Genomic DNA, 26,530 nt, shown 5'->3' on the forward strand with positions numbered 1-26,530 from the left:
AGAAATGAGTTTTGATTATCAAGGATTTGGCTATAAGGTAAGTAAAATTTGACTAAATTTTTTACTTGAAATCAGGTTCTCTCGAATATTTATCCTTTATTAACCACTTGATCCAGATTTGTCCTTTATTAACCACTTGATCCCGATTTGGTCGGTTATTCAGCAAAACATTTAAAGCATAGAAGTGGTAATATTTTCCCTATAAATATTAATAACATAAGGTAGCAACATATCACGTCCCCTAACCAAAGCTACTTCTCTTATCTTGCTAAAACTCACCCTCTATCTCTCACCATAGTTGGTTATCTTGAAAATGGGTTCATTGCCAAATTTAGAAGCACCTCCTCCTTCAAGTTCAAGAATTTCAACCGTTGTTCCAGCAACACCACGATGTGAAGAAAAAGGTGAACACAACCTAAACTACATGGACTTGTTGATGAAGCTTCACTATGTCCGGTCCATTTATTTCTTCGATTCTGAAGCTGTTCAAGGCCTTACAATATCCGATTTAAAAACACCGATGTTTCCACTGCTGGATTTGTACTCGCATGTTGCCGGTCGAGTTAGAATAGCCAAATCCGGCAGACCGTTTATCAAATGCAATGATGCCGGTGTGCGAATCGCGGAGTCGCAGTGTGATAAAACGCTGAGGGAATGGTTGGATGAAAATGAGTATTCAGTTGATGAACTTGTTCATGATCATGTGCTTGGTCCTGATCTTGCTTTTTCTCCTTTGGTTTTTGTCAAGGTACGTACTAAGATGAATGCACGTCATATCTCATACCTACTTCTTTCATTCATATTATTATTGTCAATAGTGTCATTGATAAATTGAGATTTTAGGTTTAGGTCAAAGTCTCACATTAGATGTGATACGGTATGTATTTTTAAGTGGGGGACAATTTCCATGTTCGGTTTTGTAAAACTCAACCCAAATTATAACTTAGTGTTAAAGACATTTAAGATCTGTTAGACCACCTTCTATCCAATTATCTTTATATATATATCAAACCACTCATATATGTGTTAAGAGCCAAAAATTGGATGAGATATTATATATATTATAAGTGGAGAACAGTTATCACCTTACAAACCGATGTTGTAAGGTTAAATTAGACTCAACCAAATTCTAATATTTTACATTGTCATTAATTTGCACTCCCTTCAAATTAATACTGTTGTAAGTGAATTGGAAATTAACATGCATTGTTAGTTAGTGTGGAAAGAAGGTTTACATTGGGGATTAAGAAATATTTGACCTTTATACTAAATCGGTTTTAAAGACACAAACATGACTCATTATGATATGCTGACAATGTGTAAAACATTTTTACATGGAGAAGGCATTAAAATTAAATCCATTTTGAATTACATAACTTGGGGAAATTCAACAAGACTCAATTTCTTATTATATGGTTCGTCTAACATAGATCTTTATTATTTTTAATAAAAAGGTGAACTTTGTTGAAATAAAATAATGAGTACTTGATAAGTTAGCAGATAGTTGATAAACTATCAGATTAAATATATAATATCTGATAAATTAGCAGTTAAACTTTTTTTTTTTTAATATCAAAATGTCAATATGTTAGTTGTGAATTTAGTATTTTCTTCTGTAACAAAAAAAAAAAAAATTCTCTCTTGCCAAAATTCAAACCCTAAAAACTTTACTCCTTATGTCCTTTAATTTCTTTTTTTTTTGAAAGAATGTCCTTTAATTTCTTAGCTCAACAAAGTGAGCTACTCATCCTTGTTAAACTAACTTATGAAATATCAAAGGACATAACATAAGGTGTGAATATTTCAAACCCAACAACAAGGTACATATTTCATTCAACTCCTCTTGGAACTTTTTGTCTTTCCTTTAGCAATCATGCCCTCTTGCTTATCACAATGTCATTTTACTATATTAAAGAGAGAACTGCTACTTGTGAATTAATTCTACTACAGCAAAAAACTTGGGTATCATAAAGTTTAGTTGACATTTCTAGACCCACAGAATAGAAATATTGATTGATTGTTGGGTTCTTTCAAAATTTTGAGTATCATAAACTTTAGTTAACACTTATGGAACCACTTAAAAATATTATGTTTGATCTATTATAGGAGAATGTTAACCAGTGTCTTAAGAGTATTAGTTCGGCATTCAAAATAAGTAAGTTTTTATAAAAAAAGTTGTGTGATCAAAAGTAACATCTTACGTTTCTAAAACAAAATTTCTATTTCTAGATTCTTTAACTATTGCCCTGAGGGCACTGGTTGGCAACATTCTTTATTATATTATTATTATATGATTGATCGGTGGATTGAAATCAACTAAAATTTTGAGGTGCAATAATTATGTATGTTTTCTTGCAGTTCACGAGTTTCAAATGTGGGGGACTCTCTGTTGGACTAAGTTGGGCTCACATCCTTGGAGATGCATTTTCAGCTTTTAATTTCATCACCAAATGGAGTCACATACTAGCTGGTCAATCCCAACCAAAATCTCTTCACATTCCAAATCTTGTCAAACCTCAATTCCTATCCAATTTTGTTTTTGATAATCCTATTTCCATCAAAAATGAAAATGTTGTTGGGGAATATTGGCTTGCTGCAAATGATTGTTATGTCCCTAGTCACACATTTCACATCACTTCTAGCCAACTTCACCATTTGGTAAAAACAACCAAATCTATTACCAATACCGATACTAAGTATTTTGAAATTATTTCAGCTACGATATGGAAATGTATAGCACAAATAAGAGGTGACATTGGACCAAAGGTTGTGACAATATGTAGTAAAAATAAAAATACCTCTAAATGTGCTGAAAATGAATTCCCAACAAATGACATATTGTTGAGCAAAATCGAAACAAATTTGCGCCCGGAGGAATATAATATATTAGATTTAATGAATCTGATTGGTGAGAAAAAAATTAATGAGAATTATGCATTGGAAAAATTGGTGGAGAAAGGTGATGGAAAAGATGATTTTTTTGTATATGGAGCAAAGTTAACATTTGTAGACTTGGAAGAAGCTGATTTATATGGTGTAAAGCTTAATGGAAAGAAACCTATTAGGGCGAATTGTGATTTACGTGGTGTCGGTGATCAAGGAGTTGTTTTGGTTTTTCCAGGTCCAGAAGATGATGATGGTAACAATGGAAGAATGATAAAAGTTTCATTGCCAGGGAAAGAACTTGACCAGTTGAAATATAAGCTTGAAAGAGAATGGGGTATACAACATTATGCAAGTCTAACATTTTAATTTTATGAAGTGTTAGTTGGTGGAATTGTGTTGTGTGAATTGTTTTTCATCCTTTTGTTTGTTTCTTTGTTGTTGTTTGAAATATGCCTATGTTGCTACTATATAAGGGTTTAGTAAAGCTATTTGCTCATTATATTGTAAGGAAGTATGAGATGAAGACATTTATGGAATTATTGTATGGTCATTGGTATGTAATTTGAGTGTTTTTTTATAAGCTACTATATTTGAGTGTTTTAACATACTACGTTTAAATGCATGAAATATATGTAATTTTAATATATTTAAGGTTTTTTCTAGATTACCTTTCAAGAATGGTGGGTAATTTACCCATCAACCAATGAAAATGAGTAATTTATTGGTGGGGTCAAGATAGTTCATGGATACCACTTAAAAATATGCTTATGTAGCTAATGTGTATTGGTTGAGGTAAATTATCCATCATTCTTTCATAGATACCCTAGTTATCATCTATATTTAAATGCTCGCTTTATATACTCATCACATTATGCGTACTTTTTATGTGTCTATTATACATTTTGCAAGTATGCCTCTTCTATTTAAAAAAAATAAAAAATTATGCATTATTTTCCTTGACACATCACAATATACATCAAATTGACCCAGAGGTGGCCATAAAGTGGGTGGAAGGGACGGCAACCCAAAGCACCATTTTTTAAGGGGTATCAAAATTATTATTTTTACTTTGTATTGTAAGTATTGTATAGATATATTTCTTTTTAACTCGCTTTAATTAATTATATTGAAAAAAATATATTTCTAGAAAACTTTAATAATGATGAATCTTTTGTAACAAAAAATACAAAAGGAAAGACGTTCAAATAATTAAAAAGCACAACTTCATTGATTCGTTTAGGACATCAAAAATCTTAGGATCGACCCTGAATTGACCCATAAGGTCTAGTATAATCAGTTCACGTAACGTCGTCAACCTCTTCTTTTAACTCTTGAAAAGTGGCTTCACGCTTCTCCGTCCATTCAAATGTTTTCCTTTTCATGTCAACAACATCATGGGCGTCTTTATCCTTTAGAATCCTTCTATGAACCTTATGTTGTAACTTTGCCCAAGAAAACATCGTACTTCTCCTACCAACTATACATGGTTTTGCCCAAGAAATCTTGATTATGAATTAATAACATTTTGCAACAAAAAATGTAAGAAGAAAAATATTTAAATAATTATAAAGGTACAATTTTATTGATTCACTCATGACACAAAAAATCTTAGAACCGACATTGGCCTAACTAAGAATTGTATTTCTTCCAACTAAAATTTACGTTTGGACAACTTTGTCTATAGCTGTTTGTCTTTAAGTACTTGCAGAATGATTCTAAAATGTTCTTCCTTACTTGAGGAGTAAACGAGAATGTCGTCTATAAATACCACCGTAAAGTAATTTAAGTATGGTCTAGAAATTTAACTCATGTAATCGATGAAAATTGTACAAAGTAATTCAAGTATGGTCTAAAAATTTAACTCACGTAATCAATGAAAATTGAAAATTGTGTGTGCACTATTCTCGCCAAAAGGCATAACTAATGTTCCACAAATCGAATGTTAACTCGTCGAGTTTACGTTTTTTGGTACCAAAATCGTGTCAACTCGGAGGTTAACTCGATTTCTGGTAAAATCGCAATGTTTGACGAGTTTGACTCGAGTTAACTCGGTCAAATTCTTATAGTTTTATTAACAACTTTAGGAACATGTGAAACTTGCCTTTTTGGATGGTTAAAACTTAAGCGACTTATGATTTTGCAAGTTTATTTTGTATTTTGATGTTTAGTTGAACATAATGCTTTATTATATATGGTGGTTGAAAACCTTTGTAATTTAGTCATATTTTGCACATTATATTATTTTACATATGTCATATTTTATTTAATTTTAGGTAAACTCGTACGAGTTCTCGAGTCGATTTGAGGTAAACTCTCCATCCGTAAAAAACCTTGAGCATAACCAATAACTTGTAGTGTCCATATCTGAATTCCACCTTAGGTACGTAACATATTCCCTTTTAACTCTTATTTGGTGATATTCATACCTCAAATATATTTTGGAAAGCATGGATCCTCCTTTCAATTGATCCATCAAAACATTTAACCTTCGTAGTGGTTATTTGTTCTAGATGGTGGCATATGGTTTAATTGTCGATGATCTCTACACAACCTTGAGGACACGTCATTTATCATGATTGAGACTTCAGAATGTTGAATTAGATAATCTTTATTAAATGGATGATGGATAGATTGAATTTTTTTTATTGAAATTTAAGTATTCACATTCTGAAGTCTCAATCATGGTAAATAATGTAATTTCGAATGTGTGACGATATGAAAATTGTATTATGTTATTGCGCTTCAGCATATATAAGATGCTCAAGTACCACTTGAGCTTGGTCTCTATTCTACTAGGGCAGCCTCCGGCTGAAACTAATTTTTCATGAAATCAAAACGCTAGACATCATTTGCCAACCATACCAAGCTGATTCATGGCAAAATCAAGCTCCATTCAGTGAGGTTCCACCACCTCCTCCCCGTCGGAATATGCTAGAAGGCAATGACAACAGCAAAACTCACTTTGAAAATGTGCAGTTTAAGCCAAGTTGAGCTAAACTGTGCAACTTCCAACACCAAAAGGTTAGGGATATTCTGTCTCTAGCCACCATCACTCTAACTAGCGTTTACACATTTCTAGGCTCATTTAGTCCCAATAGACGAGTGTGTAAAGGGAATGAGCAAGAGGTATATGATCAGTGTAAGGAGAAAAGGAGGGTTATGGAATATGCATGATCTAAACCTTCCCTCCCTCGTCTTATTCTTCTAAACAGTAACTTGTATTTATCTTCTTACTCTGTACCGAAATCGGTTCATATTCCCCCTAATTCACACACTGGAGTTGATTATAGTTGGTTCAATAAACAATAATCAAATTTCACTGTCATTTTAGAGCATTACACATCATTCAACACTTCCTTCTTCTCATGTTAGAGATCCATATTGCAACCAAACACTATTTTATCCATTAATTAATTCATTACAGGGGAATACTCAAGGGAGGGGAAGGGCTCCCATTGTGGGAGGAGAAGAGGAGGAGCGATTATTGTACAAGCTTAGGTGATGTGTCATGAACATTGTTGCGTACTAAGCTGATATAAAGTAAAAGAAAAAATACAGACAATTTCAACAAAACAAAATATTATTCAAACCAAAAACATATAAAACCATTTAAATCAATTGTGATAACATTATCATGCACGGTGAACTAATTTTGAAATGGTTTGTGCTCAAATGTCACTTTAACGAAACACGTTCTATGTATGATAACACCAAGAAAAATGCAAAACTAGCTTTTTTAAAATATTGGTTAAGAAATTTAAATTAAAACAACTAACATTTGACGTAACCAATCATTATAATATTCCAAATAAAAAAGTTATTTATTGATCTTATCTAATATGTTCATTCTTAACACCCTAAAGTAAAACATAACACAGAATGTATTCCTAAGACCCTAAAGTAAAACATAAAATAGAATGTATGTTTGGTTGTGTCGTGAGGATAATTGATTTTGGTATAATTAATTCTGTAGAATTGATTTTGGTTAAAAGTAATTCTAACTAAAAGTGGTTTGTGTTGGGATACGTTCGTGTAAAAGTGAGTTAAACTTTAAATGTGTGTAAGAATCAATTCTAGAATTAAGAGCAACAAATTATAGAGATATAATCAATTCTACTCAACAACAACCAAACATGTCAAAATCAATTCTACACCTCCAGAATCAATTTCAGTCTCTATCCAGAATCAATTCCAGTCTCTATAGAAGTGGAACCAAACATACACTAGTTTCACTGAAGAGGGAGATCAAATAGAACTAGACAAATTCTTCTGTTTTGATGTGTCTGTTTACGTAACACATAGTTGAATAAAAGTAACTAGATTGATGACCCGTGCGCCGCACGGGTTTTATGGGCTCGAATAACTATTTAATTATTTAATTTCAATTCGAAGAAATAATTGGTTGAACCAATATTTAAGAACCAAAAATGATAAGCGTAACAGAAAATTAAAGTTTATGGGAACTGAAAAAGTTGGGATAAGAAGTAGGGAGTGGTTTGAGAGGTTTACTAATAATTTGTAATTAATGAAAGATTAGTGTCGTGAATATGTATTTTGACCTTGCACGGGTTCTATGGACTATAATAAACATTAATAAGTTACACTATATATTTCCATTTTGGTTTTAAAATCAGACCAAATACTTTTTCATCCAAGAATCACACTCATGTTCATCTGAACAATTAAGTCTTTGGAGGAGCTCATTATGTACATTAATTTACTCACATAAAAACTCTACTAAAAGTATTAACAATCACAAACAGTTAGTAGTTCTTGAAATTGTTTTTTTTTTTGCCGAAATTGCTTTTAAAAAATAATTTAAAAATAGAAGGACATAAATCTACAACATGAGCTATCTTCAAAAAAATAATAAGAGATCACGTTAGAGTAGACGATTAAAATTACTTGTTGGAATGTAAAATTCATATCTAGAGATGAAAGCTAGCGTGGGTTTCTTTGTGCTCAATAAAATAATTATTATTGTCTTACAATAATATTACAATGATATTAATTTACAATCATATAGATCATGAAATTTTTTACTCAACATCTTCATGTCTCTCTTTAACATTGAACATTCTCCTGTGAACTCTTTTCTTTATCTTGATCTCTGACTCTTTCAAGCCTTTCCAAAGTCCAAATGATGAATTGGGACATGTATGTTATTGTACAATGCACTACAGCAATAACACCAACGGCATAAATATTACCTCTTACAAAGATCCAAATCTTTTCTTGCAAAAACCACTTGCTTTTGAACTTGCTCACTCGATCTTAAGGATGTATGAACCTCATTTGATGTAGGGGGGAGTATATAGATTCTTTTTACATAATTTTTTCAACTGATGAATGAACATGGTACATACACCACTTTAAACAATATTTGGATTTTTCACCTCATGTTTGTTAGTTGTGAACTTGTTATATCCATCACTTTCATCATAGCTGGAATAAGCAAACCTAATCAAAAACTCAAATCGAGTATTCACAAAATTTAAGGGATTGAATGAAAATGTAAACTTATTACTAATATGATTGAAATCAATTTTTTAAATTAGCGTAAAATTAGGAAAATTATGGCAACTTAGAATCAAGGCCTTTTATCATGAAGCAAACAATAGTAGCAATCTGAGAATGCTATTTTTCTTTCTTGCCCTTCTATATCAAGCACTTGAATCCAACAAACACCATTTTTCACAGCAACTTGAAATCAAATATAGAGCAAAGTTAGTGATTAAAGATGTTATTTTTGTTAGACAGTTAGGGACCAAAATCCACGGCTAGTAGGTTAAACTGTTAAGAAAATCTGAAAACAAATTACAATCAAAATCGCATAGAAAAATAATCAATATATACAATGATAGAATTTTCAAGAAACGATGAAGAATATAGATAGGAAAGAATATAGAGAAAGAGTTTTGTAAAAATATATTGAATATGAAGCCCATAAGTCTTCGATGTAGGATGAAATAGATGGAAAACAAATATCTTGTCAATTGCAAATGGAATCATGAAATTAAATTAAATTTAGTGGTTTGTTTCACATAAGGCTCTAAAAGGATGGATAGTCAAGAAGATAGAGAAGGAGTGGAGAAGGGAGTACAAACAAAAAGAAGTAGTCAAGAAGATGAACTTGAATAGATACAGTGGTCTAACATTAATATAGTGTTAGTAAAAAGTTTAATAGAGTGTTTATAATATATAAAATGGAGCTTTTATTGATACTTGCATGTTTGCTTTGAAAACATGCATGCTCGTGACCTTGAGCCATGTGCTGTAGTTAGTAGCTCAAGCATGGATAATTGGAAATTCAAAATGCAAAGAATTTAAAAGGCTATAATGTATTATGGTTAACAACATATTTTAGTAAATGCCACCGAATTAATAAGGTTTGATTCCAAAAAAAAATTCAAATTCAAATTCAAATTCAAACAGCCAAATACTTTGAAATTCAAATAGTGGAATTTTGAAGGGATTTTTTAGGGTTAGCACTAAGAACAATTAATGCATTGGTTTTAGAGGGAAATTTTTAGGGTTAAATGTTTGCAAACCTAATAACATTAAGGAATAAGGGAGGGATTCCAAAGAAATCATCTCAATCACATCAAGTATAGAACATCACTCAACCCACAAATATGTACAGCATTGGCTAGCAAAATATATTTAAAATAGAAAAGGTAAAGAAGTGGAGAAAAAAGTATAGTAATAACAAAATAACCCATAAATATTTGACATAACTTGTCGTTGATTCTGTCATGCATTCCTTTGAATTATAATCATAAAGTATTCTCCAAGGATGAAGTAATTACCCAATAACATTTAATAATGAACAAATTATAGGGATTTAAGAATCCAAAATACTAAGTAAATGATTCAAAAGGAATCCCTGAGTCTGGGCCATTCAACTCAACGTGAAAATCTGTCAAATTGTAGGCAGTATTTTGTTTTTCCATGGCAACAAATGCGGACTCTTCTGACTATATGTTTTGTTCAGTTTGTTATGACCACATTAGCCATCCATTATAGGGAGGAAAAAAAACAAAAGATCGATAAAATCCTAACCAACATGAATTCATCTTTCCAACACAGATGGAACATGCAGGGGCAAAATTACTGAGAAACTTTCCTTCATCCATTAACTTTGCAACAAGCTACCTGCAGATATATCATTCAAAAGATTAGCCAGATATTTAGTTGGATATGAAGGACCAAACACAAATGTGATTAAGACCAAAAAAAGAGACATTCCTTGATCGCTGACTAATCAGATCATTGGAGTATCAAGATATGGGAATCAAACTTTAAAAGCACATAATTGTCTCGTGAAAGTAACAACTCGACTCAAAACTTTAATGAAAATACACAAGACTTGTATAATTTAACTTTTTTAATTTTTTGGAGGAAGAAAAAACTTGCTTGACCTTGCTCTGTTATGCTTAAAATATAGACTTAGAAAATGTAGAACATTTTCTATCAACATTTTTTGTATCTAAAACTAAAGGTAGGATAATGTAAGTACAGGCTTAAAAAGCTTATGCCTTTCTTTTTTTACAGTGAGCTAAACGACAGTTGAAACATATCAATTTGCAGTATTTACCTGTACAGGACACAGAACACAGCAATGATCTTTCAGCTGCCCTGAAGAACTCTCTGGGGATCAAGCTGCCCACTACAGTAACTAGATGGAACAGCTGAAAGCTCTAGTCTTCCTTTCCATTCTTCTCCAGGTTTCAAAGTGATAGCCTTTTCAATATTAGCAGCCTCTACACAAAGCATATGCTTATACTCATCATCCCCGAAATCAGCCATAGCCTTTGCTTTCTTATCCCAAGGATTCCACACCACTGGTAAAAAAAATATATATAAAAGGTTAGACCAACAGCCACTCAAATTTGATAGCTTATAAGCTACGACCTAATTGTAATAAAAGGTTTATGTAATAATAATCTATCAATTTCATACTTCTAAGTGTAGATTTATGTAATAATAATCTATCAATTTCATATTTCTGATCTGAGTGCCCCATAGGACTACTGTATTACAACCCAAGCTCAAACATCCCCAATCAAGGCATCCAAAGGTATTCAAGTGAGACTTGGAAAATGTCATTACTAGCTAAAAACAGAATTGCTGCAAGGATAGTCACTTTCCTTGTATTGTTACTTGGTATATCTTATAACTTTGCAGGAAAATATTGGACTGGAAATTAGAACAAGTACTTGTTCAGTTTTCTGTTATGAGCTACTAAGAAATCTGACTTTTCACTCTACCTTATCTGTTCTTTTATATTTACACATCTATGAAGTACAGATTGATGAAGATATGTAAGATAATACTGACCAGCATCAGGAAGGCCATCTTTCCGCAAAACAAATGTCCTCTTTTTTTCATGATCAATGATTGCAATCTTTGTAGGAGTACTAAGATATATCTTATCAACCTATCATTTCAAGAAAAAGAGAAGGATCAGCTTATAAGCAAAAAAAAAAAAACTGAGAAACATATTAGCTACACACATGTGAACATAATGAAGTATTAGAATTTAGAAAAATCCAGGTCAGATACATGAACTTAACTTTTTTGTGTTAACTTTAGTTAATGTGAAGACATGTTTCATTCAGATATAGGTTGGGTATAACCAATGCCCAGATATGAAGTGGGTGGCATGGTATCAAGCAGCACATATTGGTCTACGCCTATTAAATAGTAAGTATAGAATAAAGGGGTAATATTGTAAATTAAACATTAAATATAAGCAAGAAAACTCAGAGGAAATATAAAGCCGACGGTGAGGGAGAATAGGATGGAGAAGAAGCAAATGTGATATTGTTTCTGATAATGAAAAATAGCAACCAGGGCACACTTTTGGTATGAATTCATCAATAGCAAAAATAAATTTTAAGAACAATGAAAAAATGAAAAGCATTTTCAGGAACTATATATTCTTTCAATATTTTACATAACAAGCGGTTCTCGCTATTTTTTTTCAAAAAAAGAAGTTAATTAAATTTATTTCAGTCAAATGAACTTTCTACTATAAATTCATGTCCTATGTATAAAACCAGCATCTCATAACCTGAAACTAAATATAAGGGAAAACCCAGACTTACTTCTGATTCAAAAGTTAAAGCATCTCCCTGTTCAGTAAAGCGCTCCTTGTTCTGCAAGTTGTCAAGATAATCCAGGGTCTCTAGTCCCTCGACCCGAACTTCACTGAACACATGCAAATAAACTAGTTAGGCGCGCTATCTAAACTCGCATTAATACCACAACTAATTTTTAGAAAGTAAAGCTAAAAAGAACAAGAAATATATGGGGCTAGATAAAACCAAGAAACATATGTAGGTAGGTACCATAGTTTTTAACTCCACCAACTGAGTTGGGAAATAAAACTAAACTTAAATATTTCACGAAGTACCGAACACATGACTAAATTTAACTGAATAAAATAACCGAATTTGCAAGCTACAAATTTCATTCAACAAATTACAGAAGCATATTGTTTCAACATCAGCACACTACAAACGATACAACTAAACCTTATCCGACTAAGTGAGGTTTGACCAAATGCGGACCAATTAAAGCCCTTGAGCTATACAAAAAAAATAAAAATAAAAAATTTAATTTTCAGTCTAGTAAAGCTATAAACTTGCTCCTGCCCGTGCCACCATATTAAATGTTCCAGCAATAATACTTTGAGATCCTTTCTATTATAAATTCACCTGTGGTTGCATATAGAACTTTTCGATTCACAATCTAGACAACTACAGCCAATTGTTAAATCTTTAGTTACAAATTCACCAATTAATAGTATATTAATTTGAATTTCAAAATTAATGAAATGTCATTGGTGAAAGTAGACTAACCATGGTTGCAAAACAAACAAAAAGCAAGTTGATAAATGTAACAACAATGTACAAATAAAATCCAGTTAAAACTAAACAGCAATGTTGAAGTGAGACAAACATATTCAAGCACTTACCTTATGTCTGAAACCGACAAATAAGTATGATAAGCAAATGTAAACGAAAATGGCTTCCCATCACTGTTTGTGTTCCGAATCCGAGACGTCAACATCAAATCTCCTCCGGGTCCCAAAGCTACCCTCAGACGGTACTCAAAACTACATGCAAAAAGAAATGTGTATAATAATCAGAAAGAAACATGATGAGTATACAGCAACTTTAACTATGAATGAAGATATTAAAGTGAAAGCAGGTAGTAAGAAAAATTGTAAAAAATTTCTGAACGTTTTCTAAAGATACCTGTGATTCCAGATCTTCATGTCTTCTTCAGAGGGTTTAAGAATCAAATCAACAAAGGCTTTGCTCAAATTATTTGTTGGAAAAGGAGGAGGGTCATCTTCAATGGCCCAAACCCGATTTCTAGCAAATCCATGTGATTCCAAGTTTCCATGGTTTGCAAACTGCAAATAGAAAGAAAAATTCCATCAACATGTCATCTGGAGTGTGATGATAACAAACAAACACAAGTTTTGGAACACCATTTAGAAATTGTAATGTTTTTCAGAAATATAACATATAGATTTCATTAATTATATTAATTTCTATTGGTTTCGTTGTTTCTTGGGATATCAATATAATAGCAGATATAGTTTGATCAAGAGACAGCAGTGAAATCTAGAAGGAAAATTCTTAAAAAGAAAATTTTCATTATCTTGGTTTCCTCTGTTTTGTGCGTGTGATGTGGTGGTTCCTCTGTTTCACTTCCATGAGGACGAAGACGACTATATTGGATAACTTCCTAGATATCTAGAATTATTGTTTCTAGATTTGATTCATTTTGAACATAGTTTATTTTATTGAGTTATTAATGAACTTAGTTTAATGTTGTGATTTAGAGGTGATTTTCTTTATCCATGATAACTTGTATGCACATATGTATAAAATTTTACACACACACATACACTTTTTCCCTGTTGGTAGGATCTTACAATTTGTGTGATCCTCGAGTTACAATCTTTCAACCACCTCCCAATCTTACGTAGACTCTCGATTAACATTGTTGCTAACTACTCTAAGTAGAGGCTAGTTATCTAACTTGGACCTATGTTGACTACTTGGTCGACTATGTGCAAGTCTAACTGTGAGTGTGTAATATGCCGAGTTCTCAAAATGGCAGCGAGCTGCGCTCTTTGTAGGGTTGTGTGATGCAACAAAATCAAATCAAGGCATCAAATTGAAACTTTTTATTGCTCCTTACTTGAATTTGTCTAAAAATCAATCAGAAACCAAACCCCAGTTGTAATGTTTGTAAAATTCAAGCAGCCACTAAACTAACCCTGAACCCACCCCCACCCCCACCCCTTCTTCAATATGACTTATGCTATCGAATTTAATTTTCTTGCAGGAATGTAATAAGCTAGGATTTATATTTGTGGAACATATCAAATTTAAAGTCAGAGCTAAAGTTTTATGAGTTTATGAACAATCAACACTTTAACCTCTCATCTCTAAGGAAAACAGAAACAGTTAAGAATTGTCAAAAAAATAAATTAAAAAAGAAATAGTAAGTACATACTTGTGGAAAGCAGATTGGAATCCCTCCACGAATAGCCTTAGGAGGCTTGAAGATAGCCTGCACAAGGAACAAGATAATAATCAAACAGACATTGACCATATATCAATCATCTAATCAACATGAAAGATGGAGGTTAAATTTTTCAAAACCATAGTCACAAAAAAAAAAAATATATATATATATATATATATATATTATTAAAACATTTACCCTTAATCCGGATTAACTGCCATTGAAGCAAATATTAATATCAGGAATTCATACATTTTACATTGTTTTGAAAGCAAGACAGAAACCCTTTCATTTTGAAGCCAATTTACTTAGTTAGCTCTGTAGCACCGACACTTCTAATGGAATGCGTTTGACACTGATACATACATTCAATTAATTCATTTTTTCAAATTTGTACTAGTGTCGATGTTACGATGCATCCATGTCTATGTCAATGCTTCATTGTCGGTTAGAAGATAAAGTTTGATATTAATATTCTTAAAAAGCAAATCAAGATCTCAAACTACCTAAAGATCCTGTAATTATTCGAAGTCAAATCACTTCTACAGATCACTCACTGTATAAACTGCCACTCACATAGCAAAAATGAACTTCACAAACTAATGAGATCTAAATCATAATACTAAATTGCTTTCTACAACTACAGTATAAAGGTTTTAAAGCGCGTCGATTACATTATCCAGTAATATCAAACTTCGCGGCCACAATTTAGAACTGTGATCTAAAAAAGAATACAATTAACTCTATTTTTCCTTTTCCTTTTCGATAGAAAATTATCGACAACAAACTCTTACATTATCCTTTTCAATAGAAAATTTATCGCCAACTAAATTAATGCACCAATACTAAAATATAAAATCAAAGCAAACACAATTTCGTAAATTCCAAATCACAAACCTTACTACTGAGAAAAAGCAATTCCTCAGCATGATCATTCTTCCACGAAGTCACATGTCCACCGTACAGATAAATCTACAAATCACAAACAAAATGCATCAAAAATCATCATCAAACAGAATCAACCAAAAAAACATAATCGATTATTTTCCTTATTCTTCTTCCTCCTTCCAAATTTCACAGTTAAATTCCATCAAAATTAAAAACCAGTGCATGAGTTAGATCGAGAATCTTTCCGTTAATTAACAACTATTAATGAAGCAAAATCCAAAAAAAAAAACAAGATCTAAATCGAAATAAACCTAACCAGATCGGAATCTACAATAATTGAAAAGCGATGAAAGTGAATCAAGATTTGAATTACATAGATCAAGAGAAAACGGTTACGATTATACCTCAGCGGAAGCACCACGAGATTCACGAAGAAGAACCTTATCAAGACCATTGATACCTTTTGTTAACGTAAAGGAAGAAGATGAAGAAAGCTTTTCGTTATTCATTGATGATGATGATGAAACTAAAACCTAATAGTTGAAGCTCTATAGGTATATTTATAGTCGTTGTTGTGGATTATGAATGAGATTAGTGATTGTGATGCTAATTAATCATGATTATAAAGTGTTTAGTGTCGTTGTTGGAATATTCTCACCGCCGTATGTATGTGTGTATGAATTTTGGTTTCTTGGGCACTTTCTTTGGATCCTCTCTGTGTGTGAAATGGGGACTGTACTTCTAACTTTTTCTTTTAACGTTTAATGAGGAAGCTTCCGCAAATGAATAATTTAAAACTAATTTAACTTTTCCTTTTTCTTAGATTTATTTATTTTGGTTAAATATTGTAGAAAGAATAGTGTATTTCAAGGGATCGTTTGTAAAATGCAAGCAAATATATTTGGTTCATGATAAAATAAATTGTAGGTCCTTGGATTGCTCAAAGACGCATTGAAATTTTCATATTGTTCCTTTAGTTCTTAACTCTGGATCACTCTATTTTAGAAATTTACTTGTACAGCACGTAGTTTGAGGTACGTTTGGTTTGGGAGTTACGAACTGAACGTATTGGAGTTAGGACTTGATTTGTTCTTGCATGAGAATCATAGAGCGTTTTCAAAACCATGCAATAACCCAAATTTTCAACAATATGATTAATATTCGCTTACATTTTCAACATGGATGTTGATTAACATCCATTATTCATGATTCAAGCGTAATCAGACTTAAAATTCAACAACAATAATTCAACATAATTAGAGATGTAACAATAGAGCAGAAGTGAAGTAGCATAAACAAAAATGGCAACACAATTTAAGCAATATAAATAAAATTCTGTTGATATTTTGTACACTTGCAATCTAAACAAATCCACATGTATGGAATTTCAACTATCGTTAAAAACATTGATTGTATGTTCAAATCATTCTTAAGAATCTTTGGATAGTAAACTTAGTTTCATTTGTCGCTATTAAAATTTATATGCATGTGTGGGACTTAAACTACAATATGAGACACATTATGATTATCACGAGCTTCATGAAAGAAATGGTTAAGTTGTCGGCGGGGCTAAATACATTTTAATTGTATTCTTTAAGATTCAAATTAGACATGAGTTTTGACTAGAAGCATGTTTAATCTCTGTTTGTGTCGGTGCACTTTGACATAATGTAATTGTTAGAAGAAAACGAAAGTTTGTGTGTTATGAATTTTGAAAGAAGGTGAAAGAAATGCAAATACATAGCATTCAGTTTAATTTGTACCACATAAATTGTCGGTTCACTTTGACATGAACACTCCAACAACAAAAAATATTCAAATCTTTCTCTCACTCCATATCGGGAGAGGATTGTCACGACTGACATAAGAGTCCAATGTATTTTCATCCCTTGATTTGCAATGAGAGAGAAAGAGAAAGAGTGAAAAAATTAATTTAAGGGTGGGGATTTCTCCACTTGAGAAACATGAGAGAGAGAAAAAAACTAGAGACAATTAATTCCCCTCCATATCACACTCTACGAACTTAATAAGATCAAGTTTTCAATCTAAGACAACTTAGAATGAAGAAAAATGATTGTAGATTTATTTTATATTCGCTATATTTTATTTTCCTTTATTCACTTTTTCTATCCAGCTTGCAATCAAAAAAGGTGGAATTAGATTCAATTTCTTTGTAAAATTATTATACTCTAAAATTTAGATTCAATTTTTAAACTAGAGAGACGGTGGAGGGTTAGATTATTTTAGTTGAAATTAAAATAAAATATTGAAGCAATAGTGTGAAATTCAAATTAGAAAGATTCGGGTACTTGATTTAAAATAAAATATAGAATAATGATAAATATTATCATCTAAAAAATTATCATTATTGTCGCAAAAGAAACATTGTGATAACGAATAGATTAGACTATATAGACGTTTCCAAAGAGCTTAACTCAATTGGCAGAGACATTGCATAATATATGCAGAGGTTAGGGTTCGAACCCCGAACACCCCACTTCTCCACATTTAAAATGTGTGAGCTCCAGCCACTAGGCTACCTGACCAAAAAAATAGATTAGACTACATAGACAAAATGTAAGAATGATGCTACACTGTTCCTTCTCAACAGTAGTTCCTTCTCAACAGTAGGATTTTGAGGTCATATGTCTCTCTCAAATCACATTTGTTTCCAATGTCAATATCATTTCAAAACCCTAAGTAACAATCGCTCCCTTTACATGTTAAATTTGAAACTACTTTGAATTTTTAATGGTTTAGTTTCTTTTGTCCAAACAACTTTATCAGTGTCTACAATTCATTCCATCCCCCTTCAACTTTCTATGACTTTGTATTTATTTTTGTTTGTCTATATGGCCAATAAGGTTGCAGGCCAAATGGGGGTGAATAACTGTTTGAAATTGTTTACGGAGTTTTAACGAAAGTGATTTGAAATGTTTTGATACCATTACTTTTACATATGTATCCATTAATTTAAAGTGCTCAAAATTTCAATTTATTTGTGTATCTGTTAACAATTTTTTAATTAAAAAACTGATGTTTTATATAGTATGAATATCTCTAAACATATTGCATGTCTTAACTATCATTATAAATTTTCTGTGAGATATCATTACTATACATATGTATCCATTCTTTTAAAGTACTTGCAATGTCTGTTGAGGCAAAAATTCCTAATTAATTTTAAAGATAATAAACTTTGATGATTAAGGAATTAATGGACTTTGATTATTTTCTTGGTATTTAAATTGTGCTCTTGAGTGTTTTACTAAGACAGGAACAAGGTTTAATTTATACCAAGATTCAAGAAATCAAAGGATATTTGGTTTTATGAACTAACTCTGAGGTCAGAAAGTTAGTTCAGAATATTGCTCAGCGAGTTGATTAGAATGTTCAAAGAGAGGTCAGAAGGTTGTTCTAATACAAGCCAGAAATCTCAAGAACATACAAGTCATTTGTGACATGAACAAATGTCCAGAAAAGTATATTTGCATCGATCAATCAAAGCAATAAATTCATTTATAAAGTTAAATGTCAAAAAGGGATATTCAATGTTCATCAAGACTATGAACATTGAAGTGCTAGGAATATTCCAACGAGAATATCATTAAAAACTAATTGCTAATATTTGTCATTAAAAAATCCTTTATTTTAAGAACACAACTTTGGTGCATTTTCCTTACATGCTTTTTGTATGGTTCTTCACATAATTAAAATTCATTTTTTATGGTTAGAACAAACAATTTGAAAAAATTGTGGATTTAATAAATCATAAGTAGTTGTGAGTATTTTATGTGAAGTACCACACGAAACACATTTAAGAAAATGCACCTAGATTTTATCCTTATTTTGATTCTAGCAAGAAACTTTGGTGTATCTTTTAGGTTCTTTTCATATAATTCCTAATTAAACTACTCATGAAAAGTATTTTTTTTAGTTAAAAATCATATGAAAAACACCTAAAGAAATTCACATGAGTTTTGTCCTTATTTCAAACTATTTATTCGTTTCTCAGTTTTCTCTTTCATTAAATTTCATTTTAAATTATATTTTATTTAGCATAGATTGTGTCAAATTCAATAGATAATTCATTCATTTTTTAATATTAAATTGATAGAGAAAATTCTAGATGATTGTTTGGTTAAATTATTAATTTCAATCAATTTCATATATTTATAAGAAAATAATTTTGTTTTCATACATGTGCTTATTATTTTCATTCTAAACATGCACTCTTGATAATTTACAACTCAGATAACCAAGATTTGTTTAATTTTTGTTCTAACTTCTAAGTAGTTTTCTTTTTAAATCGATATTTGGTCCAATTTCAGACTAGTCTGAAGGGTCTAATCACACCTTCCATTTGTTGGATCCATTTAAATCCATATATTAGGTAGATATTAATAGTTTATTTAACAAGTAATGGGTTATCCTTCAAATAAAAAAAGTAATGGGTTATATTTCACCACAAAAAATTTACTCAAAATCACCAACAATCAACGCAGCAATCTCGTCAACATCAGAGGTCATAGTCGTTGACCAACATTGCATGACCACTATACAAAAAAAAAAATTAGAGAACCACCAATTTTGAATCTTGAATAACCTTCACAGAACCGTGAACCTACCTGAAATGAGACAAACGATTGACCAACTCATTCTCTGTATCGTATGTATAAAGTTGACAGAATTTTGGCGCCTGTCCGTCGGCTAGGAGAAGACTTCCAATGCGATGGTAATTTTGTCCAGAAATAACAAAATGCGGAGAGTCAGGACCCTAGTGGGTGCGTGTCTCAATCTTACCACCCATAGAAGTAAAAGAAAACAAATTATTATATGATCGAACGTTGGCAATGAAGTGAGCACTCCTTGGATCTACACCATTAAAAAGACCACGAAGCAAAGGCGGAGGTTCTATCATATTGGGCAAAGTGATTTTCCCCTTCATACAACAGATGGAGGCATCAATGGTTGGAGTAGAATGGCGTCTCTGAGAACATTCTCCTAACCAAACCTGTGCATTGCATCTCCGACAAACAGAATCCATGTCTCCAATATCCAAATAATCTTCAAATGAGATACACAATCAACAACTGGAGATTAAACAAATCATCGGTAAATTATTAAAACGACTATCATGCGGAACCACAAACCTTGGACTTCACCATGTTGAAAACACTCCATGGATATCAAAGGAATTGACTCAACAGGGACAGTTGTGGATGCACCAACAACATTAGATGATTGACATGTGAACAAAAGAGAAAAATCATACAAAGTACACTGTATTTGACATCCAATCTGACATGGTGATATCTCCCTGTATTTGTTCACTGATGCTGTTAATAAATCTATGTGTTTTAGTTTGTCTTTCTTTAGTTGTTATTGCAGTTGTTCAACCTTTGTTCCATGTTTTTTTTTTGTGAAGTATTTTCTGTGTTTTATACCTGATCCAAAGTTATTTCAAGAGATTGAGATGTTATTTTCCTGTGATAATGTAAGATTATTATTTATTTACCCAAAACATTAAAGTCAATTGCAATTTTATCAACTTTTCTTATTTATTATTGAATTTGTATTCTAATATGTTTTAGATGATGGTATTTTCATGATTAATTTGTTTGGTGAGGGTTTAGTTTTATTATTTAAAGGCTTTCACATCTCTGATGTGCTTTTCTGAGTTCTGCAGATTTTGGGACAGTCCAAATCTAGCATTTAATGTTCTTTCTTTTGTCTATCTTATTTTGTATGTTGGTGGCTGCCTATTATATGTGGCCGTATTTTACCTTAGGTCAACAGCTCTCTATGAATAGGACTTTAGTTGGGTAAGTGTACTTTGTCTGGGACAAAGCATGGAACAAGATGTTTGTTCTATTACCTCTGTGCTAGACAAAGTCTTCAACAACATTGTGGTCATGTAAAGTAGGACAAACTTCAACATGATAGTTGCACTTGTGATAAACATTGAGCTCTTTTAACACAAGATCCATAACAGTGATGGTGTCATAAAGACGCAACACCATATTATATTTATAAGTCTAACAAAGAGTGAGATTATGTGCATTCTAAAAATCTCAACATGAACAATGCAGGGGATTATTATGATTTTGTAAAAACCATTGTGCTCGTGATTTTCGGATATCAAACCATTAATTGATTTGAATCGTCAATCTTTGAACTCTCGATTTTTATTCGTGGGAAGGGAAAAAATGAGTAAAAACCCTTATCGAGACTTTGGATTCGGGGGTTGGTTATGCGAAGGGAAGGTGCTAGCACCCTAAGCATCTACGGTATTCCGTAGGAACCTCTTACCTAATTTATCTTGTGCTAAATTGATTTGCTTACTTGAAAATTATTACCTAAAAATCTAAGTGAAAGAATGGAGGGAGAAGAAGTATGTTTTTGGTTATTTTTATTTGACTTGGAAGGATAAAAAAATCCTATGCCTACATACCCTTAAAGAAAAGGGATCAAAACCAATGTAGTTCACCTCAAAAATTTCTTTGGTGGGTTAGGTTGATTTTAAGATTTTTGAAAATGGGTTTTAAGAAAAGAAAGAGGCCTCAAGGCATGAGAGAAAAAATAAGGTGAGATTGTTCACGTTTTAATTACAAGAAAATCAAGTCTAATATGAATATTAATTCAATTAAGCATTTGATTAAGAAAATAAAAAGGAAAGACACTTGGGTTACAAACCAAGGTTTATTAAGAAAATATTTTTGGAATTTTGCAGATTATTTGCATGTTTTTGTTGTTTTTGGAATATTAAATGAAAATTAAACTAACGGAGCAATAAAAAATATAAGCGCGTGGATTTTTGTAGTGACGTTGGATCACCACAAAATCCCTAATCTAATTTTTTGCATTTTTGGATATATCTAAAGGCGGTAAAGAAATAAAAGGACACACACACCCACACACTTTTCTCATTTATATTTACATTGGACCTAAATACATTCTAATTGCTGGAAAATAAATAACAATAACTAAAATGCTAAATAAAATAAAATAAAAATGCAAAAATGCTAAAAAGAAATAAAATGCAAGAAAATAAAAGAAATGGACAACCGAAGGGACAAAATTCCGAAGGGACTTTTCCGAAGGGACTTATTCCGAAGGGACAGAAAAAGGAGGGAGAAGAAAAGAATAGCTCGTCAACACAAGCTAAAGAGGGAGAAGAGAGAAAAGTTCTTTGACAACTCAAGAGAACTTTTGGTGTGTGCAATTGTGTGGTATGAGGGCTCTATTTATAGGTGAGGAGGTTGATGAAAAAAGGAAAAATGGTTTAATGGAAATGATGGACAATTATGGTGAATTTTGGAAAAGGAATGTTAAAGTTGACACTTGACTTGAAATTTTTTTAGACCTTGTACATTTTATTTTGGACCTATTGACACTTTGTTTTTTTCTTTTTACACTAATTAATTAAAACGAAATAAAATAAAAATAAAATAAATCTAATACGAAATAAAATAAAACAAATTAAACTAAATCATGTAAAGAAAAATAAAATTAAAAGATGGAAAATAAAAGTTATTAAATATAAAAAAAGTAACTAATCTTAAAATTAAAATTAATAAAAGATGGAAAGAAAATAAAAAGAGAAAAGAGGGTCCGACTCGGAATCAAAAATGAGGTACTTCAAAGTAACCTCCTTGCCAAAATTTCGTCTGAAACGACGAAAATTCCCGACTTTAAAAATACGAATAAAATGGGTAAGAATAGAGAAAAGTGGTCAAAATTTGGGGTATGACAGATGCCCCTATTTAAGTTTCTCCGTCACGGAGATTTAAAAAAATGAAAATTTTAAATCAACGGGTCGAAGAGACTTAAATACTAAGTACACCAATTTTTGACCAGTTGAAATGCTGAGAATGCAATGCTTATGAATATACTGGTATGAATGTCTGCGATGCAAGTATGAATGCAAGGATGACAAAAATACATTGACTGGGGAAAAAACTGATAGATATCACTGGGGAGGAAATATTATTTTATTACCGTTACTGCGGTAAAGACGAACATACGAAATGAAATACTGTCTATTACCTTTACTAGGGTAACGAACAACATAGGAAAGGAAAAACCGTCAGTTACCTTTACAGGGGTAACGACCCACATACGAAACGAAATACCGTCAATTACCTTTACTGGGGTAAAAACCAACATACGAAAAGGAAAGGAAATATTGTCAGTTACCTCAACTCGGATAACGACCAACATACGGAAAGGAAATACCGTCAGTTACCTCAACTCGGATAACGACCAACATTCAAAAAGGAAATACCGTCAGTTACCTCAACTCGGATAACGACCAACATAAGAAAAGGAAATACCGTCAGTTACCTCAACATGGGTAACGACCAACATACGATAACAAAAGGAAATACCGTCAGTTACCTCAACTCGGATAACGACCCACATACAAAAAGGAAATATCGTCAGTTACCTCAACTCGGATAACGACCAACATACCAAAAAGGAAATACCGTCAGTTACCTCAACTCGGATAACGACCAACATTCAAAAAGGAAATACCGTCAGTTACCTCAACACGGGTAACGACCAACATACGATAAGAAAAGGAAATACCGTCAATTACCTCAACACGGGTAACGACCAACTTACGATAAGAAAATGAAGTACCGTCAATTACCTCAACACGGGTAACAACCAACTTACGAAAAGGAAATACTGTCAATTACCTCAACACGGGTAACGACCAATATAAGAAAAGGAAATACCGTCAGTTACCTCAACTCGGGTAACGACCAACATACGATAAGAAAAGGAAATACCGTCAATTACCTCAACACGGGTAACGACCAATATAAGAAAAGGAAATACCGTCAGTTACCCCAACTCGGGTAACGACCAACATACGGAAAGGAAATACCGTCAGTTACCTCAACACGGATAACGACCAACATAGATAAAATGCAACATGCTTTCGGTATAAGGATAGCTCACATAATGTACTAGGGAGCTGAAATATATTGGTACGAAGACTATTGGATGGGACCTGCCCCTTGAAATAAATTTGATTGGTAACATTTCTGAATCAGTTACATTGGGGATGACACTTTTACGAGATACACTGGAATAAGACACTAGGTAATAATGCAACCATGCATGAATGATATTTGTATGCATGCTATCTATGCATGAATGAATGAACAGGTACGAGACACATATGACAGTACAACGGAAGACTGTTGAGACAAGATTTGGACAGGTCCTAAAAGGAAATAGCCCGGCATTGCAGCACAAACACTCGAGAATTTTCCACGGGGATACCAATACAGGAGGTGAGTCAAACACTGACGGGGTAAAGCCCTCCATACAAAACATTAGTGGGGTAAAGCTCCAAATCAAACCCATGATGGGGGCACAACCCAATAATCAAACCAATGGTAGGAATACAACCCAATAATCAAACTGCTGACGGGGATACGACCCAACAATCACCCAACTAATGGGGTAAAATCCATATTCGCACTACTGATGGGATACGACCCATATCCAAACCAACTTACGGGGTAAAAACCCATGTTCAAACCAACCGGTAGGGGGCACGCCTTATAACCATACCACTGAAGAGGTAACAAAACGTTAATCCAACCACTAAATGGGTAACTGCCCACTAATCATACCGCTAAAGGGGTAACGGCCCATCAATCATACCGTCGAAGAGGTAACAAACCATTTACTCAACCACTGAAGGGGTAACTACCCACTAATCAAAACCAACGGCGGGACCACGCCTTATAACCATACCACTGAAGAGATAACAAAACTTGATTCAACCACTGAATGGGCAACTACCCACTAATCAAAACAAACGGCGGGATCACACCTTATAACCATACCACTGAAGAGATAACAAAACTTGATTCAACCACTGAAGGGGCAACTGCCCACTAATCAGACCGGTAAAGAGGTAACGGCCCACCAAGCATACCGTCGAAGAGGTAACAAAGGTAACAAACCATTTACTCAACCACTGAAGGGGTAACTGCCCACTAATCAAAACCAACGGCGGGATCACGCCTTATAACAATACCACTAAAGAGATAACAAAACTTGATTCAACCACTGAAGGGGTAACTGCCCACTAATCATACCGCTAAAGGGGTAAACGGCCCATCAATTATACTGCTGAAGAGGTAACAAACTATTAATTCAACCACGGAAGAGGTAACAAACCATTAATCACACCGCTAAAGGGGTAACGACCCATCAATCATACCGCTGAAGAGGTAACAAACTCCATAATCAGACCACTAAAGAGGTAACATCCCATTAGGCAGACCTTTGATGGGATACGACCCAATAAACAAACCATTGATGGTGAAGTAATAATTCCTTGGAGATAAAGCCCACTGATCAGAAACCTGGCAGAAGTTGCCATCAATCAAAGCATAGGCAAAAGTCGCCATTTCTCGGGGTGAAACCCATCAATCAATCATTATGGCAGAAGTCGCCATTTATTCAAACCACCGGCAGAAATCACCATCAATCAAAGTACAGGCAGAAGTCACCATTTAAACAAACCAGTGGCAGGAGTTGCCCTCAATCAAAGCATAGGCAGGAGTTGCCAACAATCAAACCCTAGGCAGAAGTCGCCATTTGTAAATCAGTACAAAGTGATTCTTCCAATCGACCCACTTGTCAAAGCATAGGCAGGAGTTGCCAACAATCAAACCATAGGCAGAAGTAGCCATTTGTAAATCAGTACAAAGTGATTCTTCCAATCGACCCACTTGAGCTGTGATGCCTCTGTTTTTTCATTTCAAATTTTTTTTTTTTTAAAATCCCTAACTTTTGCCTGGACCGCCCTTTCGGGTTTTCAATCCACCGGGAATATATTCTTTTTTTGTATGCCCCTAATTTTTGCCTGGACCGCCCTTTCGGGTTTTCAGTCCACCAGGACGCTCATTTTTTGCTTAAGCGCCCTTTAGGGTTTTCGACTTAGCGAGCTCTTTTTTTTTTTTTTTTTTTTTGTATTATTTTTTGACAGAGGTCATCTCACATCTTTTGGTCATACTTACCTTGTAGAGTTTAACTGTACTTGAAACGGATGTTGATGTATGTTTCACCTACTCATAAATTCAAAGAATATATACCTGTTGCCTATGTTATTCAAAAGACATGAAAAAGTTTTAAAAGAAATTATGTTTCCTTTACATATTAACATCAAACA

The 26,530-nt window shown here is 32.8% G+C and overlaps 2 protein-coding genes across 2 annotated transcripts; one reads left to right on the top strand and one right to left on the bottom strand.

Moving 5' to 3' along the window:
* The first annotated feature begins 220 nt into the window (after positions 1-220).
* LOC11442785 (protein ECERIFERUM 2) lies at positions 221-3,496 on the top strand. The gene is made up of 2 exons (XM_003594920.3): positions 221-748; positions 2,359-3,496. Exons 1-2 carry the CDS (start codon positions 314-316, stop codon positions 3,250-3,252), a joined length of 1,329 nt encoding a protein of 442 aa, XP_003594968.1. The 5' UTR covers positions 221-313; the 3' UTR covers positions 3,253-3,496.
* Positions 3,497-9,584: 6,088 nt separating this feature from the next.
* Positions 9,585-16,088, bottom strand: LOC11439651 (putative glucose-6-phosphate 1-epimerase). Its single transcript, XM_003594922.3, has 9 exons — positions 15,732-16,088; positions 15,337-15,411; positions 14,428-14,484; positions 13,152-13,312; positions 12,869-13,009; positions 11,997-12,099; positions 11,227-11,326; positions 10,484-10,730; positions 9,585-10,041 (listed from the first exon to the last, which is right to left on the bottom strand). Exons 1-8 carry the CDS (start codon positions 15,834-15,836, stop codon positions 10,516-10,518), a joined length of 957 nt encoding a protein of 318 aa, XP_003594970.1. The 5' UTR covers positions 15,837-16,088; the 3' UTR covers positions 9,585-10,041; positions 10,484-10,515.
* Positions 16,089-26,530: the final 10,442 nt, after the last annotated feature.

Source organism: Medicago truncatula, chromosome 2, assembly GCF_003473485.1.
Source record: "Medicago truncatula cultivar Jemalong A17 chromosome 2, MtrunA17r5.0-ANR, whole genome shotgun sequence".
Lineage (NCBI taxonomy): Eukaryota > Viridiplantae > Streptophyta > Magnoliopsida > Fabales > Fabaceae > Medicago > Medicago truncatula.

Bases quoted from the DNA above. Each gene is read 5' to 3' on its own strand.
- LOC11442785 (XM_003594920.3), top strand. From the start codon at position 314: ATGGGTTCATTGCCAAATTTAGAAGCACCTCCTCCTTCAAGTTCAAGA. The intron at 749-2,358 runs GTACGTACTAAG...GTTTTCTTGCAG, and splicing joins CTCCTTTGGTTTTTGTCAAG to TTCACGAGTTTCAAATGTGG.
- LOC11439651 (XM_003594922.3), bottom strand. From the start codon at position 15,836: ATGAATAACGAAAAGCTTTCTTCATCTTCTTCCTTTACGTTAACAAAA. The intron at 15,412-15,731 runs GTATAATCGTAA...TGTGATTTGTAG, and splicing joins CTCGTGGTGCTTCCGCTGAG to ATTTATCTGTACGGTGGACA. The intron at 10,731-11,226 runs GTCAGTATTATC...TTTTTTTACCAG, and splicing joins AGATGGCCTTCCTGATGCTG to TGGTGTGGAATCCTTGGGAT.